This window comes from Pterocles gutturalis, unplaced genomic scaffold (genome assembly GCF_000699245.1).
Source record: "Pterocles gutturalis isolate BGI_N339 unplaced genomic scaffold, ASM69924v1 scaffold47398, whole genome shotgun sequence".
Lineage (NCBI taxonomy): Eukaryota > Metazoa > Chordata > Aves > Pterocliformes > Pteroclidae > Pterocles > Pterocles gutturalis.
In genome coordinates, this window is record NW_010127380.1 from 1 (window position 1) to 19,971 (window position 19,971).

At 38.1% G+C, this 19,971-nt stretch overlaps 1 protein-coding gene across 1 annotated transcript; it reads left to right on the plus strand.

Moving 5' to 3' along the window:
• Positions 1-228: 228 nt before the first annotated feature.
• Positions 229-15,813, plus strand: LOC104460721 (ninein-like; the record flags this gene model as incomplete). The annotated part of the gene is made up of 10 exons (XM_010079260.1): positions 229-342; positions 1,442-1,564; positions 2,088-2,201; positions 2,919-3,065; positions 4,159-4,338; positions 4,872-5,021; positions 5,538-5,636; positions 9,082-9,273; positions 14,507-14,620; positions 15,604-15,813. Coding segments are annotated over 10 exons (1,443 nt in total), but the record flags the coding sequence as incomplete, so codon positions are not given.
• Positions 15,814-19,971: the final 4,158 nt, after the last annotated feature.

A 19,971-nucleotide genomic window follows, 5' to 3' on the forward strand; every position in this document is an offset into this window, starting at 1 on the left:
CCCACTACACGAACCACAGGTGCTGTCCCAGTGAAAATTGTGCAGGTTTGTCTTGAAAATGGAGCTTAGGGATGCTAAATATTTACCTGCATTTTCCAGCATGCCTGTTCTGTTCAGTCTGATGCCATCCCAGCTCTAACCCATGTCACTGGCTGCAGCATCCTCCAGTTAACCTCTGTTACTCTGTGTGTCTCCTAAATTGAAATCTGAGCCTTTTACTTTTTTCAGTCATCAAATCTGGTGTCTTCCTTGGAGATGGAGTTGTCAAAAATGAAGGTTCAAGCTCATATATTGGAGCAGGAGAACCACATCCTCAAGCAGGAACTTGAGAAGGCAAAACAGGTATGGCATCCTATCTGAGTGCCATCAGATAATGCTGTCTGTCTCTTAATGTGCCCTGCTCTCTTGCCCAAGATGGAAATAGTTAATTTCTTTAATGAAAGGTCATAACAGTAGGGGAACATAAATCCTCTTGAAACAGTCTCTGGGTACAATGCACAATTGTTCAAATAAGGTTGGTTTCACTTAGTCTTTGCCAAGAGGTCTTCCAGAGTAGTGGATCTACAAAGACCTGCTTTGACAATGAAGACAAAGATTTAAAGCTCTAATCAAGGAATAGACAGGGCTCTTCTCATTTGTGCAGACGGAATAGGCAGGGGAACATTTTCCTGGGTAACTGGTGGTGCCCATATATCTCAATTTAAGGACTGGTCTCTTCCAGTGTGCCCCCTCAGAGAGAATTTGTATTGCTAAACCCATCTGGAGACTTGGATGCCTCACAGCCTCTGAGGATTATTTCCTGGAGGGCTTGGTTGTTGCCTGTATAAGCATGGTTCAACTGGCTATAAATATACGGTAATAAATATAGATAATGAAGGCTACAAATGAGTTGGCTCTCCTGATTAGGGCTCAATAAAGTAATTTTCTTTCCAGTGTAAAGCACTCATTTGATGTACCCAATGCTCAGGATAGATAATGGTCTTAACAAGCAACAGCAGATGAGGCCTATTCAGTACAGAGCAGACTGTGGCTTGAGTGTAATTAAAGACAGGAGCTTGATGGAGCAAAGACAGAACAGCACAGGAGAAGGCAGAGTGTTAAGCTAAAGCACTTTGTCAAATGGGAAAAGGATCGGAAGTCAGCAGCATGGTATTTGTTCCTCTTTCACAGAAGAGGCAGAGAAAGACCAGCCCTAAAGCGAATCCAAGGGATCACAGGGCAATGGGGAATCCTTAGCACTGCTGTTGCAGGAAGGATGCCCTGGATCATACAAACGATGCTTGTGTGGTCATTTGTACCAAACTGGAGTATGCTCCTTTCTCTTCCACTCTCTGGAGTGGGATGCTTGGCCCAGAGGAGAAGATAAAGCTTTGTGTAACGCTTGCATGCAAAATTCTGAACCAGCACAGAAATGCAGCTGTGAGGGGTTTGTTATCCACAGCTGCCCAGATGTCCTGATCTCTCTGACCTTCAAAATGAAGTTTCGAGCTTAATTACTAAAAATGAAAAGCTGCAGAAAGAAAAAGAAGCCCTGAGTGAGGAATTAAACAGATGCATTGATAAGGTAAGAAAGTGCTGTAAATCCATATCAGTACATGCTGGAACAGGCTGTTAAAATTCTTATATCGTTATCTGTATCACCCTAACCTGTAAAACTACTTCAGGTTTTTTTTCTTGCCTTCAAGCCAGATTAAGCCTTAATTGCTGCTGTCTTTTTTTTTTCTTAGTCGGTCTTAAAGAGAAAGCTTAAATTCCAGAGCAGAGTTTTACTGTAACTTGATTACACAGAAAATTCCAAACATTGCAAAGAACAGAGGCCTGGATATAAATATTGCAGCAGAACAAGGAAGACAGTGTTCTTGCACTTTTGTTGCAACTCTAACAAACTGTAACTCTGGACTTGAGCAATGTAACTGGTATAAATAATGATCCTGTTGTGTGGAGATTCAGGCTGGGAGCCGAGGGGTTTTTTGCTCTCATGCATTTTCTTTGTGTAGCTGTAACTCCCTCTAGCTGAACTCTCAAAGTCAAATTGAGTTAAAGCAAATCCTGAGTGAGTTGGGCTTACCGCTGTAATCTTATTTCAGGTAGCTAAAGTAAGCTGCTTAGAGAATGCAATTGGCAGCTTGAAGCAGGAGCAGAAGTCCTGGGAACAGCAGAGTCAGACACTGAAAACACAGCTCACCGTTTCACAAGAAAAGGTATCGTAGTGACTTTTGGTATAGCCCTTGATGACAAGCATTTTTATAATCTCTCATAGTGCTTTTTTCACAAAAAGCAGCCCTCTTCTCGTGTGTGCAAAGATGCTATGCAGCTAAGAATGGCTGCTTTGATGGGCTTTCAAAGTGACATTCTTAAAGGACAAGAGGAAACTTGTTAAATGCTGTGAGGGACTTTTTTTTCCCTGAGAATAAGCTATGTTGTTTTGCATCTACAGACAAGTTCCTTTTGCTGATTCATTCTGCCCAGTTATTCCTAAAATTGTGCAGAGATTCTGCTGTTGCTCCCTGCTCTTCTGGTGGTGGCTTGACTCTTGCCAGGCAGGGGAGGGGAACGGGTGGCTGTCTGCTTGGCTGATTACACTGGGGGTTTCTTGTTGGCCGTGGGCTGCCAGGAAGAATAAATAATTCAAGAGAAATCTTCTCTTCCCGGCATATCACAATAAATATTTGAAGGTGGAAGATGTGTCTCTGTTGAATACTTTGTCTGTAGTTAAAGTGGATGGCTACTAATTTAGAACAGAAAGTCAGAAAATGATCTAGCATTTTTAAAGGGGGCTGTAAGCATTATAAGTTCTTTACTCCTTCCATCAGAGGTCCTAAATATGTGTGATGTGTGGTGCATACATATCCTAGCAAACCAAGGTCACAAGAAATCTTGGTCCAGCAAATGCCAAGCTGTATACCTGCTCGTTACAGGTTCAGAGTCTAGAGGAAGTGCTGCAAAATACCAACCTTCAAATGTCTCGACTGAAATCAGACTTACGGGTGACACAACAGGAGAAGGAAACTCTTAAACAAGAAGTGACGTCTTTACACAAGCAACTGCAGAATGCCAATGAAAAGGTAACGGACCTCAGGTGCCTCAAAGTCAGTCAACTTTGTGTGCCAGGGTTTACAGATACTAGCTGTAGCCGGCTGCTGTAGCCAACTGATGTCTTTAGGTTGGCTTGTCCAGTAAAAGGACAAAAATATTGCTGTGGACTTGAGTGAGTAGACTCTGAGTTATGCAACTGTTGATTTTTTTTTTTAAACAAGTGATATAAAGCCTATTTAAAAAAAAAAAAGATCAAAGGAGATGGGTACAAAAAAAAAAAAGCCCTATTTTAATGATGTTTCTGTATTTAGTAGCTTTCCATTTGATAGTTAACTACAATTAGTCTTGTTGGATTGTATATAATGTGCAGATTTTAAACTTATTTTTAAAAAACTTGAAGTTTTGAATGTGAGGACAGGCAATGATCAGTCCATCTCCTGAGTCTCCATTCTTCCCTGAAAGAATTTTTTTGCAAAAAAAATAAAAATCTGTGGACAACATATGAATTTACACATATCAAAACTATTATTAACCATCGAGACAGTAATTGACAGAGGGATTTAGTTTTAGACTTGGTTTTGAAAGGCACAGTGTTATGTCAGCCTCTCTTAACAGATGAGGAACTGTAACTGAAGGAGGTTGTAGACAACAGGCTTGGGATTGGTATTATGAATTCAGCGACTAATTTGGCTTGTTTGCCCTGTGATTAAGGAATATTTAATGTCCACATGGAAAAGAAGCTGTTTCAGAATTGTACGACAGGAACTAAATTACAGCTATTACTGAATAATATATAATACTGAGTGCTATTATTTGCTTGATGAGGCTGTGAAATGGAGCTCAAATTGCTTTTTTGTGGTGTTGAACTCTATGCACTCGCATATCAACCATTCTGGCGCGCACTATTATCTGTTACTGTAGGAAAGGGAAGCACTTTGGGTTTGCGCTGTGATTAGCATGTTGGGTTTCTTAATGGAAAACAGTGTGTAGGCTGGGAGGAAGATGGGAATCCTGCGACTTTAGAGTCTGCAGCTACTGAAAGCCTACTTAAAACCCACCTGAATAGAGAAAATGTCTGCTTCTTTGTTTAAGGCCTAACCCTGCAATTCTGTCTGTCTTAAGAATCGGGTTCTAGAACTGGCTGTGCCTTCCTCAGGGCTGCAGGACCAACAAAGGCAATTGCACTGGGATGAACTGGACCAGCTGATGAAACAGGAGCAGCAGCTGCTCAGGCAGGAGAATGAGAGGCTGCAAAGAGAAGTCCAGAGTGCTAAACTGGACCTGACTCACTCCAGGGAGAAGGTAACCTGAGCAAGCTGACAGATCAGAGGCAGTCCCTGTGTGCTAGGCAAACCTTAATGATTCTTGTTTCGCAGTAGGTAATACAGGAGAGGGATGTTGATCATTAATTTTGAATAGAAACATTCACAGAAAGAATGCATAATGGGATAGTTTTCCTTTATATCTGCACTGAGTATGCAGACATTCTTACCGACGTTTCAAACAGCTCTTTTTTTTGAAAGAAAATCCTGGTAACTCTTGTCTAAGATTCTGGTCTGACTTTCAGTTAACATTCTACCATTTTATTTCCTTCACAAAAAGTAGTTAATATTCCTAGCATTCTTCATGTTCAATTTCTTGGCTCATATATTAGGTAGATTATGGGGAGGAGGAAGGGAAAGACCTTTTATTGCTCAAAGCTAAAGTGTCAAAAATATACCAGAATCAGAATCCAAAATCAATTGGTACTCGGTATTTTAGATGAAGTAGATGCAATTTGATTTTGTAATGGTCTGGAATGCCTTTCCACATTTCTTCATCTCTGGTCTCTTTAGATTCGACAGCTGGAATCGACTATCCTTTCCCTAAAGCACCAAAAGCATCAAAGCCAGTCAGGTATTGTCAAAGCTATAGAGCAAGAGAAATTAAGCTTGAAGAGAGAGTGTGAACAGCTTCAGAAGGAGTTGTCATCTGCAAACAGGAAGGTTAGTTTTAGATGGTAAATATGTGACTCAATTGCAGTATTCTCTGTCTTTAAGAGCTAATTTTCTTTTACTCTGTGCTTTGCGTTCTTTGTCTCTTACAAATCCCTGTCCCAAGGAGCTGCCTGTCTTCTGTGCTTCTGCAGAGCACACAGGGTGGAAGTCTGTGCCAAGATGCTGCAGGACTAGTAGTCAGTACAAACATTTCAGTGGTAAAACATGGGAACCAGAAACGTAACGCAGCCTGCTCAAGTGCTCCTCAATTCAGTGCTTGCATGCCAGCATTACTGCTTTTAAATTACAAATCAGTTACCCAGGCTATTCTTTGGAACTTGTGTCAGAGATGCTGTATGTTGTCTTAGACATCACTTCTAGCAAAGCACTGCACTTGTCCAAATATGTCTTTTAGTTGTGAATTGTCTTGATGTGCAGTGATTCATGACTTGTGTATTGGGGAAGAAAAAAACAGATAAAATAAGAAACTACTGTCTTTGTAAGGAAACTTCTTTTCTTTAATAGATCAGTCAGATGAATTCTCTTGAACGGGAACTGGAAACCAGCTCAGAAAATGAAGGGCTAAGAAAAAAGCAAGTCAAGCTGGATGATCAGTTAATGGAGGTACTTTTCAATCAGTGTTGATCATACTGAATAGTGTGGGACTTGATCACTATGTCGCTGAATCTATGAAGTTATTTAAAAACAGCTTCTAGATGTGTAGGAACAGAGGAAACTAACTAAAATGAGAGGAATTAATCTCCCCTAATGCCTAATCTCATCTTTCATGATCAAGATGTTACTGGGACAAACATGCTTCTCTGAAGCATGTTGGGGTTTATTGTAATTCACATAAGGCTTCAGATGACAAATCAAATGTTGAAGAAATTTGTTTCTGTGCTTTGAGGCAAGGCTAACACTTTCCTCCTCCTTCCTAGAACATGTAACCTCAAGTTCCCTAACCGATATTTGCGTAATGCTGCTCTTAATGTAGAAACCTGCTCTTATTTAGTATGAGAATAATTTGCTGAATGTAAGGCTTGCTATCTTACCTAGATCATGATAGAATAACAATTTACACAGCTTGCTGTTAATCTAAAGCCATGAGTGAAGACTTCAGTTGAGATCCTTCTGAAGGCTGCTGTAAACGTGGATGCTTGTTCACTGCTGCTGGAGAGAGATCAGGCTGGATGTTATGAAAACTGTGTAATTCTGTAGTGACGGGCAAGCTTAACTAATTTAAGTTAGTGTATCAGGCTGGACCTCCATGTTGTCTCTCAGCAGCCCTGCCTCAACTTGATGACCTGAATTTTATTTTAAAACATAATATAAAAAAAAGAAAAACCACAATTTTGACTTGTTCCGTAACTCAAAGCATCTTTGAGATGAGGCGTTTACAACAATGTTTATTAAAAGACTTTGTTTTTCATTATGAGAGCAAATGGGAAACATGTTGTGCAGAATGTACTATGTAATTAGCTATAAAATTGTAAAAACTTGATTGGAAAATATGAGATTTTGGCAAGTTACTGAAAAGACTGTTTATATGCCCTGCGCTTTTATTTATATAGTCTTAATTAAGCTTTGGGAAAGTTCCAAATACTGTTAAACACCGAGCATGAAATTGTGTTTTCTTCTAAAATTTTGTATTTCAAACACGCAGGACTTTTGTTACTCCTGATAACACTTTCCCAGCAAGCGTGTATAACAATCACTTAGCACTTTATGACTTCTAACTTTCTCTTTTGTGCCTGTTTTCCTTTTGTTCATGGCTAACCTGTCTAGAACTCAGTGGTTGGAACTAGCAGAGAAGGGTGCAGTTCTCTTTCTGAAATAGTGTGCGAAGGTAGAGCAATCATTTTCAATGTACTACCATAGCATGGAGAAAACATTTCTTTCTTTTACGGATTTTTTTTTTTATTCCATGTATCTTTTAGTAAAGAAGCCACTATTCATTTTAATGTAAAATTTTTACTTTGACAGCTGCACTAACTTCTCTGTGGTTAGTATATTGTGCAGTTTGATTCTCTACACTAAGAAGTTGCATATTTCCAAGATTTTGTCATGAAAATGGAGAAAAATAACCAATTGCATTCAGAAGAACTGAATTGATTGTAAGAAAATGAAAAGTGGCTCAACTCCTTCCGTCTAACCCATTGACTGTGAGGCTTGAAGGTGTTTGCATATTGACTCTGATATCTGCATGCTTTTTCACCAGGCTGTCAAATGTTTCCTTAATATTAACTGATGTGTGATCGCACTCACTGTCACCCCTAATAGTTTAGCAAGTTTATTGTTGCACTTTCTTCCACAGATGAATACGGAAGGCTATAGTGTTTTCATGAGCCATGCAGTTGGTATTTATTTTTAAGATGCTGTTAATGTTAATTGATTGTTTCTTCAGGTCTTTCATTAGATACTTGTGTGGTTCACAACCTTACGGGAAACCCTAAACAAATTCCAACAAAAGTTCCTTATTTTCCCTGTTTATATTGTCAGTAAAAGAATAGCTCCTTTACAAACAAGTTGATTCAAAAGAACCTCCTGATAGCTTAAAAAAATACAAATAGTTTAATTATAAAGTACTTACAAACCTTTTTTCTGTTTGCGTGGGCCAGCAGAGATGTACAGATGCTAACATGGCCAGAAGGGGTGCCCCATTATGAAAAATGCTTATAGTAGTTTACATTATAGATGAACCCAACTGAAATATGATTACAAATTGGGGCCTTAATTTGACCACTTGTGAAAGGAAAATTTAAAACCACTAACGTAATCTTATATGCCTTTTCCTAAGGGAACAGAGTGATGGGGTTTTTTTAGTATTATAAACTATTACAGCTATGAGCTGGTCTTGTGTAGATTTTACTTTAGTCCAGAAAAATGCTAAATTGTTTCATGTGACTATCTTAGCTCTTAATATTGTCTGAAAGTTCAGCTAATGCTGGGCCAGCTTATCTAACCTGGGCTCTTGTCATTGCAATGCTACCGTAGTAAAGCAATGCCAAAAATGCCTCTTTCCTAGCCACCTTTCTCCAGTAACTGTCATAGCATGGCTAGCAAGCAGCACTTAAATGGTGTGAGGAAGCCAAACCATCTGGGACAAGTCTGTTCTGAGGTGCTCTTTTTGCTGTAGCACGGATTAGTAGGAACACCTAGTTTTACTGACTAAAAGACTCCTCTGGTAGCATAACATCACAAAGGACAACCATTATGCCCAAACTATTTGTTGATGTATATACTACCTTCACATTACGTAGACTTGCTAATGCATTTGGTAACCCTTTTTTAATGAAAGCAAGACTTAAATTTGGAATTAAACTACTTCAGATTCCTACATGCATCCATATCTCATGGGCCTCTCTGAGTATACTTTTGCTTATGCAGCAGAGACACACAGGAGGTCTCTAGACTTGCTATCAAACAATGCTTGTGGCATGTCTCGAAATGAAAATTATAAAATGTGTTAGAATTTCTACAATTAGCAGTGAACGTGAGGAAAGATATGGGGTTCTAAATACTGAATTTTGAATGTAATACAGCAGCTGGCATCAAACTCCTTAAGTCATCACATTACATTGAAAACTTGTGTTGCTTTTTAGAATGTTATCTTTCCATCCTAGATTAAAGACTAGAAATAATCAGCACTGGTGGACAGCTTCTTCAGCCTGCCCCATGGTAGTAGTGCTTTTGTTTGTAAGTGGATACTATTTTTAGAAGAGCTGCTGAGATCAAGGTTAAAATTTAAAAGGACTATTAAGTTAAAGCTCACCACAGGCCCATTTATCTTTGACAGGATTACATCAGAAATTCAGTGAAATTCAGGTCTGAAATTATGAATCAAAGCTCAGATTCCTTTAGATTCCAGAACTGCACATAAAGATTGCGTCTTTTTTTCATTGGAAAGAGAAAAGTTATCTATTTACCTTCTGTGACTGAGTTCAGTCTTGTTTCTCTTGCATACAAAAATTGTTCAAGACTAACCTGATGTCTAGTGCATCACTGGGAGAGATTTTGTATGAAGAGCAGTGCTGCTTTCTCCTGATGGTTGATGTACTTTACTCTTCAGATGCTCCACTCAAGCACCAGTGCGATGCTTAGCCAACCACCGCACTCCCGGGAGCTCCAGCAGCAAGGCTGTGCTATGGTGCCCAAGGAACAGTTCCTGCAGCTCCAACACCAGCTACTACAAGCAGAGAGGAGGAGTCAACGTCTTCAGGAAGAACTTGAAAGCAGACCCTCTGAAACAAACATGCAACAGGTAAAGCTCTCATTATTCTGCAGGTTATAACTTTAAAAAGGATATCTGGTTAGTTTTGTTGTTTTTTTCAATTCTGATAAGATCCATTCTCTGTTTATGCCAGTTCAAAAATTAAAATCCATTCCATCAAAGATAGGTACAAAACAAACCTTTGTTATTCGGCATATTTAGCTTGAGCCATAGCTTAATTCTGAAGTCCTCTTAATCTCCTTGAAATAAAAACCACTCCCGTCCACATTCAACTGGCTTTTCTCCTTCTGATCAATGTGCAGTTAGTGTTTCTAGGGTTTTTTGTTTTGTTTTTCTTTGCCGAATGTCCATGTCTGGAACCATTGTTTTAAAAAATACACTACACCATATTGCAGGAGCACATTCCCATCACACAAAATACTAGTTTGGGCTGTTGCTGTCCAATGGAGTTCTGTCAGCTGTAGCAGGGCAGAATACAAACAAATTAATCCTTTTTATAAGGTCAGCCTGTCTTCACTATTTGGCCATAAGACAAGACATTGTTTGGAGAACACTGTTATTGTTATACAGGAACTTCAACATTGGCATTTCTGAGGAAAAACATTCCAAGGAAGATTACAGCCACTGCACATATGGGGCAGAGTCACTTGTAGTGTTATTTTGGGTTTTTAACATGGAAAACTGAATTATAGGCAATAGGTAGAAAAGTTGGCATCTCCCATATAAAATGGTTTGGTGACTAGGCTTGCCAAATGACTCTCTTCTTCAAAAAGTAACCAAATTGCTAGATCTCTAAAGCTTTGTCTCAGGCCATAGGTCTTAAAGTAATATTACAACTTTATCTTACAAGAAGAGAAAGCTCTAAATGACTTAGATAAAATACTGACACTTTTATTAATCTGTTAGCAGAAAAAAACCTAAAACTTAAACTCAGATTGGAGTTACACTTTAAAAAAAATAAGACGACCAAGACTTTGAAGCTCAAAAGTCCCTGAACATGTTAATAAGATATTCTGGAAAAAAGGTATTATGGAGAGAGAGTATATGCAGTAACAGTTTCTAATGTTTGCAAAACTTGGAGTAAGAATTCTTTTTAAAGAAAGGCATAAAATCAAGAAGTTCCTCCACAAAATAAATCAATTGTAAGGTTCTCTCCCTTTCAGCTGAGTCCTGTTAGAAGAGCATGTACTTGGCTAATGGACTTGGTCACATATAATGGAAAGCAGAGTGTGCTTTTTAATTTTGAAATCAATAAAAGCCATATTACAGCAGCAGCATCTGCAAATGAATGTGCTGTGTATTGCATTAGGAGTGATGACTTTGTAATTTTGCCTTCGAAAGCCTGAGAAACAATTTGCAAACTAGTTACATCCTGGAACTTGTAGTGCTGCAGATAAATCACATCTACATTTCCTGTAAAAGCTTTTATTCTGGAAAGCTTCATGAATTTAAAAATACTCTGAGAGGCTTTGCAAATATTTGCTGTCAATGCACTAATGCACTTAATCCTTTTAATTTTTTTCTGTTGGTTGGTGGCTTGGGGTTTTTTTCTTAAAGTGAATGGATATTCTGGTTTATAAGATCTCCTAGAGCTTTTTTCATGGGCTTTACTAGATAACTTTCTAAAATCATTATTAAAAACATGCATTCTACAGCTATAAACAAGGCCAAATTTGTTTTAATTTGTCCCAACTTTGACATTTCTGTGAGCACATCTTGCTTTAATTCTTACTGATGATTTTTCTTCATCAGCTGATTTCTAGGGTTAACATTTAGTTCAGCTTATGTCCATTTTAATGTCCCCTTTAGCATCTTGAAAAATTGCATCCTAATCCCTCTCCATCATCTTTTCATCAGTGAGTACATCAGGTTATCCATGCTTTCTGTGTAAATTTAATCACCTAGTTTTGCCGCTGCTGCTTTGCACTTTGCAGCTTTCTTAGATCCTGAGTCTTTCTGTGTAATAAGGTATCCAAAGTCACCCCTCCTTCCTTTTTGGAATTATTTTATGTTCCTCATGCTTTGCAGTTTTCATTGCTTTCTGATCATGGCTATGGTGGTTTGTGTTCTCATTCATTTTACAGTCAGTCTTGAGCTGTTGCCCTCCAAAGGCTAGAGTTTTATGTTCAAATTTCACTAAATTAAAACTCCTGAGCCCTTTTTACTGTGTTAACCTGTCTGGACTCTTCTGAAAATTCATAATGACTGTTTCTGCTGTGCCTGAGTGCTGTGATTCCTACCTGCTACACAGCAGCAATCGCTGCACTTGTTCTCATATTCCTCACTCGATAATTAGATTTGGGAGCCTGTTAATGACCCAATCTTCTCCTAACTTCTCTTAGAACCTCTGCTAACCAATAGTTTTGTTCAGAGCACTTAGAGATGCTCAGCTTCCCCTTTCTTCAGCTCTTTATTTGAAAATTCAAATCACCTCTGACCAACAGGTTGTTCACCTGTCTCAGGAAAAGACTTACAACTAGGTTGAAATGCAAATAAGCTCTTTCAGAGGAGGTCAGTTGGACTACATTTTTCACAAATGCTCTTCAGCAATCTGTGAGATTATATATATATATTTATAGATATAGTGGCAGATTATTTCCTCTAAGAAACTTAACTGCTTTGCTAATTGCAGTTAATCACTGCCACTGATCTTTTTAAATCTCCCTAAAACACGGATGAGCCATCTGAAGAGTCCTTACATCTAGAAAATGCATCCTGAATATCTCCTCAGTTGCGTATATGTAGTGCTAATACTAGTGTTTAGAGAAATATAAGGTGTGATACTCTGCATGTTTTCTTTTGTGTGTGTTTTTTGTTTGTCTTGCGTTGCTTGCTTTGCTTGTATTGGTGGTTTGCTTGAAGTATATGTACGTATTTCAAAGAAAATCTGGATATCAGGGTGAAGTATCCCACTTGCCTTCTTTCTCTAGGCCTTGCTACCGGAGCAGCGAGCAGTGCATGCAGATTCCTACCGGCGGATCGGGCACCTCTGACAGCTTGGCTGCTTATGATCTCATTCCTTACCATGATAAACACACACAAACACATGAACTGGCATAAGCTGAGAAACTTGAGGATCAAATTATTTTGTGCTTTTTCTAAAAAAAAAAAAAAAAATCTGCAGTGTTATTTCCTATTTATTTTTTCTAGAAGCTATTTTGTGAAAGTTCATAAGCTGTCTTTTTTTAATTTGTTACAAATGCTTTTTATTTATGTTATTTAAAATGTGGAGTTGTTCAGTGGGGAGAGACTATTTTTCACAAAGGGTACTAATTTTATATGAGATTTGAAGAAAATCTGGGGTATTTATACTGCCTTTTTTTATAAGATGTATAAACTTTTTAACAGGGAAAGATGGCATTTTTTGATGTAAATGAAAAATAAAATTGTTTTTAAACATAATGTCTCTTGTGTTAATAGTATCAATAGTTTCAGCTTTACGAACAAGAGTTAACAAATTTTAGACAAAATATTGGTCTTTCATACTGAGAATTGTCATATCAGGACTTCTGGGATAGATTTGTAATAGGAGATGTACTTAAGTACAGATACTCAGCTTCTCCTTAGCAGATGTACCTGCCCATTAAGAAAAGAATTTGCATAGTACCTGGGCATATTCTACAGCTGTGACCATGCAGTAAAAAGGTGGTGTCAGAAAGGGAAAATCATTAGCACACCTGTTTCTTCGATAACATTCCTGAGTGGTTTTTCTTTTGTCTCAAATTACTAGATTAAGCTAGATTTTTAATACTTTAAGAGGTCAGAAAAACACCTCTTTAAGGCCCATGATTTTTCTAGTTGGGAGCCATGAACCATTTCAGCTGTTTGCATTTGAAGATCTTTTTGCTCCTATCTTTCTAATGACCTTAAAGCTAATGCTTGAGCTGGCTGCTCCCAATAACCATGAAATAATATGAAGTTAGAACATTATCAAGTCAACTTTAAGCCCAAAACCAAGGTTCACAGGTATTGAGACCACTATAACTCTTAGTTTCCACTTAACTACTTGCTCAAGGCTCTTGCAACCACTATGAAGTGTAATAGTCAGCCATGTTTTTGAATTCCAATCAAATTACAAAAGATAACTCAAGATAACTTGGCTAGAAAGTCTCCTGTTTAGTAGTATTCTTTTAATTAAAAAAAAAATCCAGCAACACTTCAGAACTGTTTTCTATATGACTCTTTTTTCAATTTTTTTTTTTCACAAGCTGAGTGATCATATAACCCCATACATAGACCTAAGCAGTTTCTGGTGTTACAACAAATAAAATGTTGAGTGGACTTCAGTTGAGGGGATCTTTCTATAGTGGTTTAGATGAGCAACTACCTACCTGAAATAATACTTCTCCCTCAGTTTTTTATTTATCCTCCCCCACATGTGTGAAGGTACTTTGGTTTTGAAGGTATTTTGTTCTGGGGAGAAGGTCAGTGCTTTCTCAAAGTTAATCTTCTCAGATGGCTTCCTAGAAATTAGAGTAACAAGCTAACGTGAAAGAATCCCTTTGCCTGCAGTCAGTGTCTGCAGTTCCCAAATACAAACAACCTTTCTTGTAGCTCCTGCTGATTCTAATTGACTTGGGAAAATTTCACTCAACTGTTGGTGTAACGGGCATTCCCATGACGCTGAGTTACTGTGCTTTTAGTTAGACTGACTGTTATCTCACTGAAGAAAAAGAGCAAAAGCATTTTAGAGTTACTATTTGGAAACATTAGTTATCAACAACTAATCTTTAAAAAAAAAAGTAAAAAGTAATGTTTGGGATAATAGCATCCTATTTTTTTAGGATATTACTCAATTTCAAGAGGGCTTTGGTGTGGGAGAGTCATAGTGTCAATACCATGTCCTTATGACTTCACCTTAATTTTAGAAAAAAAAAAATTAAGATTTTTGATTGGTATTTTGTTTCCCACATTCAACAGAAATATGGCACCACCTAAGAACAAGAAAAAGAAAATACCCTCATCTGACTATCACAGTCAAGACAAATTAGAATTTTATATCAATTATTCTTAGATCTGGTAATCTCAAGTGTAACTTAGACTTGGAAAACTAGTTCAGTGATGCAAGTGTCCTTGAGGTGTTGCCTTGAGGTGTTGCCATAACATTTTGCTTCCATGAATGGTTTATTAATTTAGTTGACTCTTTAAAATAGACTCACAGGTGGAGTGCCAGCTATTTTCTTAAGCATAAACTCAAAAAAAAAAAAAAAAGAATGTGAACTGATTTTTGTTAACTGATTTTCACATAAATGTTGCTTTCCAGGGGGGTCATGAGCAGCTTCTAAAAATGATGGAAGAACGTATGATGGATGTTGAACAGAAACTAAGGCTCGTGAAGAGGCTTCTCCAAGATAAAGTAAATCAGCTGAAAGAACAAGTAAGCATTCTTACTCTCTTCCTCAAATCGTCCCCATTAATTCTGTAAACAACTAAGTGGGCAAAAGCTGCCAAGCCATTCTTGTTCAGAATAAAGTTAAGGGTGCTTTCCTTTTTCTTTTAATGCTTCTGAGCTGAAGTGCAGCATATTTGCCCAAAACTTCCTAAAACTCCAAAGTGGGGACTGAATCCACCACTCACTAAGTTCCTAAATGCTCTGCTTGTTTGGTATGCTGATGCACTTAAAGTCAGGAAATAAACTTCAAATTCTGGCCAAGTATCCTAACTGGAAACGTTGCTTAGAAAAGGAGGAAAAAGGATTTCCTGAAGACTACAGACACCGTTACTGTACAATTACTGATTTCTGGATGCCCCCTGCCCCAACACACCCTTTGCTTGATGTGGTTTGAGATTTTTTGTTTTTGCCCTGGTCTGCCCTCTTCAGAAGTCCTCAACAGGGTAGGAGCAGGTGGCTTTTGAACACTTGGATAGGCGGGACACGATAACATTATCTGTTTTCTACCAAGGCGGTCTCCTCTTTCACACTAAGGAAGTGCTATACTGACAGGGTCTCCTTCCCAAAAGCACGTAGACAAGTGCTAGGCTGTTCTCCCTGATTTTACAGGAGGAGCTGGTGGTCCTAAGCCTCAGAAGTATCTCTGTGGGATCACTGGGCTGGTGGATCTAGACTTATCCTTAGGGGACAAATGCTCTAAAGCAGTACCCACCTGACAAGATTCATCTGAAGGCCTCTATCATCTGCCTGATCTCGTTACTAAGTCTTTCCCTTTTCAAAATATTCACTGTGTCTCCACAAGTGTATAGGTTTTTAACAAAGGAATATAAGATTAATGGGTGGGTTGTCTTCCTTTGATTTTTTAGCTACAATAAACACATTCACCTACTTTCACAGCACTGCTCTTGCTTTTAATTTTTTCCTTTGCTTTTAATTTGGTGAGTAATTATGTTCTATTCACGATTCAGCTTACCAAGAACACTAAAGCAGATGCGATGGTCAAGGATCTCTATGTTGAGAATGCACAGCTGCTGAAGGCTTTGGAGATGACAGAACAGCGGCAGAAAACGGCTGAAAGGAAAAATTATTTACTAGAAGAAAAAATTGCCAACCTCAATAGAATAGTAAAGAACCTGGCATCCCCATCATTTAGTTCAGCATCAGAGATAAGGTCATAGCAAAGCCATTGAGTCTGCCACAGCCCCATGCACTTTACTGAAATTTTAATATTTCAGCTTTTCACTGTGTTGCCTTTTTTTGTATTGATAAATTTTACTTAACAGATCTCTCCAAGGAGAGGACTGAGCTAAATCCCAAACCGGACACTGCCAAAAGAGAACTTTTGTTTATTCCCAAACTGGTTTTCTGCTAAGTTTTGCATAAAAGTAATCTTCACTATGTAAAAAAAAAAGACACTTTTTTTTTTTTTTAGGCTAACTTATTTTGATACTTTGGTTTTAATTTAAAATATAAATTCTGGATTTACTGTGCTGAATGGATTATTCCTATGTAGATTGAAGGCAAGGTCTAGTGCAAACTTACATTACTGAATTCAAAACTTTTAAATATTTTTTTGCTTTCCAGAATACTTCATGGTCCAAATCTAGTAATATTGATAAGGTCAGTCCTCCACACTGTCAGTGTGTCACTGTCAGTCTTGCTATTGAAAGCAAGACTTTCCTGAGACAGTCTGTGTCCTGGAAACTGATTCTGGTTTCTGTAAAGCAATATGTTCCACCTTACACGTTAGGATTCTGGGTTATTCTTCACAGCTCTTTCTCTGCAGAGCTCAGGAAAAAAGTTTTCTTAAAAATATGTAAATAGACTACTCCTCCAACTAAGTGGAACGGTATTTCATCTGAAGAAGTTTCCCAGCTGGTAAATAGAGACTACTACTTAAAAAAAAAAAAAAAAAAAAAAGCTGTACTACGAGACAACTTAAAAATCGTAGAGGCCTTAATTTTTTTGTATGTGGAAATAAGTTATAAGGAAGAGTCACTAAACAGAAGTGAAGATGTGAGTTTTGTCTTTATAATATTTCAATTCAGTAAAGCCGTGGAGTATGTTTATTGAACAACTGTCAGAGAATTAAGAGGGGGACTTGAATGATTTCTTCAGTGAAATCCTGTCACTAGGCCTCAAAAAAATGGACCTTTGCAATTAATGCCATGTTCGTTTTGACCTGAGCGATAATTTGGAAAGGCCTGTCTTTTGTTGTAAATCCTAGTGCAGAATCTAAATTTGTAATTAATCGTGAAGAAACATATTCAATGTAAATATGAAGAACTCAGGGAACAGCTTAAATTAGCTTCCTTCAACATTATCAATGTGGATATTATTGTCAATAGGTGAAGATAAATGTGTGTTAGGAAAAGCAGGATAAACCAAATTGTATTTGGATGAGTGTTACCTTAGTGCTCCCAGACCAACATGCAGAAGTGCTGGAGTCATGGAGGCTGATGAACATCAAGGTTTGCAACGATAGGTCATACCTCCTGTGGGATCAGATGATGAGGGCAGGGAAATGCAGGTTTTCTGGGAACACCTTCAAGGCTGAGACGGGTCTGACACAGAAGCAGCTGTGTAAGAGTTTGCATGCTCAAATGCTTGTATATAACCCATTACTGCAAATAGTCTAAATGCCCTACAAATGCCTTGCCTCCATCAGACCAGTAAGACACATTTAAACCATGTAAATACAACTGGTGAAAGGGGTCATGCTGGCAATACTTGAAACTGGACCTCTTTAAGTATGCATGAATTGAGAATGCAGAGGAAGAGGGTGAGATGTTTTGTCTCTGACACCACCAGCAAGGTGACAATTCTGACAGCATTTGCAATGAGGCAAGTGTCCCCCAGAAACTGGGATAATACTTGCCTATAAGCTGTGGAGTGACCTATGGAAAATGACTTTCACTTGGTACTGATTAGTGTGTGGCTGTAGGGGATGGTTATCTATGTCCATGTGGTTACTTACCAATTTTGGAGGGTTGAGGGATGAACTAGACATACAGGGTATGACTTCCTCCTCTCCTCCTCCTCCTCTGTTGCTTTATGCAGGCAATATAGTAGAAATGGAAACACAATCATGGAAGAGCACCTGGGACTATCACCACGTCCTCATAAATAATTTCACCGCTATGCTATTCTGAATGCCTCTGGTGGCTATTTCTCGATGTAACCTCAAATTCAGGGATTGACATTATCCCATTTTTCACAGGCTGCAAAAACTTTTCCACAAATTTGAAATTTGTCAAATCGACAGATTGCATTGATATAAATTGGAGCTTGCTTTTAAAAATCTGAAGGAGGGAAATCTTCCATCTTTCAATGTCACTTGATAAGTGGTAGCAGTAATGGTAATTGAGCACACCCTAAAACCATGCCTACACTACGGCAATTAGCAAAATACTTCCAGGAAACCACGTAAATGAGGTTCAGATGATCAGAACTGTATTTGGAAAAATATTATTAGCTAGCACAGTTTAACACTACTTCATATCTTGACTTAGATTTACTTCTAATGCTCAATATGTGACCAAAGTCTGAACAATGAACAGAGGGAATGACTATTTCACTTGAACTATTGTGGAATTAATTTCACATTATTTATTTTAAAGGTTAGACTACTTAATTATTTTAATCTCCTGATAGTTACCAGGTTTTTATAAACCAAACATACATACATTTCTAGAGCACAGTACCAAAAAGGGAGACCAGATGTTGGAACAGATGGGAGAAACAGAGAAAAGGGATTTTGACTTCTACCTTTCTCACCCTATCCTACCTTGCTCTACTTTTCTTTCACTTTGCTTCAAAAAACTAACCTAACCATGGGAGAGAGGATGAGGAGAAGGAGGAAGATGTTTGGTAAATATTTTTTAAACCCAACTCCACTTTCACTACTTGTGTGAGTTAATTCTCAGAAGTGCCTTTTGTAATTACATATTCTAGAGCCTTTCTGTACTGTACTTTTTGTTCCTACAGGAAAATTTAGGACAATCCCTTCCCAAACGGAGGGAACACAGAGATAGGTAGTGCTGCTTATAGACGAGTGTCATGTTGCTTGTTGGTTCGTTGTGTCAGAAGATAAGCAGCTAGTTTTACAAAGTCCAGGCTACTGAAAATAAGCATATAAACATTTTAAGTTATTAAGCACTCATGGTCTTTTGTGCATGAATGTGGCTCCTATGCAGTATAGGCATTTTAAAAATACCAAAGTATTTAATGGTATTGTACCAGTCAAAAGTCACTGAATTTCTGGGCCTCATTCATACAACAGGTCTTACCAATGAATATATTAACTACTTTATTACCAGAAGATGTTTTAAGTGTTTTCAACTCTTGCTTTATAAATGAATCACTGTGAAAATAAAGGCACATAGGTATCTCGGGTTGGGAGTTTTGGAAGAGGAAAGACCCCAAGTTATGTGTACGAAATTCACACAGTTGAAGTGCTGCTTGTCAATTTCAAAATATTTAAAAGTATACATTGTCACACAGTCTCCAAATACTACTTTAAATACGAGGAAAATTGAATTCTTTGAATACTGATTGAAAAGAAAAAAAAGGGGGATTGTAAAATATTTTATTTTAGCCGGATTATATGTAAGGTAGAGCAGGGGCCAGTTTGGATCTATCAGGAATAAAATCCTTTTGTTTACTTTCAGCACATGACATCACTCTTTCTCAGGTTTTCCATCATTTACCTGTTAAGTCTCCTGTTTGGTGCCAGATAGTGTCATTTCATGATTTCTGTAGAAGTGAAAACAATTGTATATTTTTTTTCTACGGATTTTGTTTTGTTCCGGTGTAATATATTGTCCTTGCAACATCGTGTAAAACTGAAAGATGAACCAACTTACATGTTATTTATGATAAATATTAAAAAAAAATTACCGTATGATCCATACTTGTGTCTTTTTTATCCAACAGGAAAATATTTCAGGATCTTGTACTTCAAGTAGCATCTGCAAATTCCTCAGATGCAATCACAAAGCTGTGATAATAAAAGGGACAGTTTGGCAGCTGCTAAAAGTACTTCCATCATGAAAGGATAAAATTGATTACAAGTGTAAGAAAAGTGACAGGTAATGCAAGTGTGGAGAACTGACAGGTGGTGAACACACCTCTCAGCTTATTTTGAAGCACACCCTGCCTTCAGCTTAAGCTGCAAACCTATTCTTCACCTTTATATGGAGAATACCGAGTGGTTCTTGTAGTATGCCTTCCTGTTTAACCTTCCAAAAGGTGCTGGTTGGGTAACCGCTGTGGAAGGGGGGCAGGACACCCGCTGGCAGCCCCGTCCCTCAGCCACCGCGCTCCTGTGGGGCCTG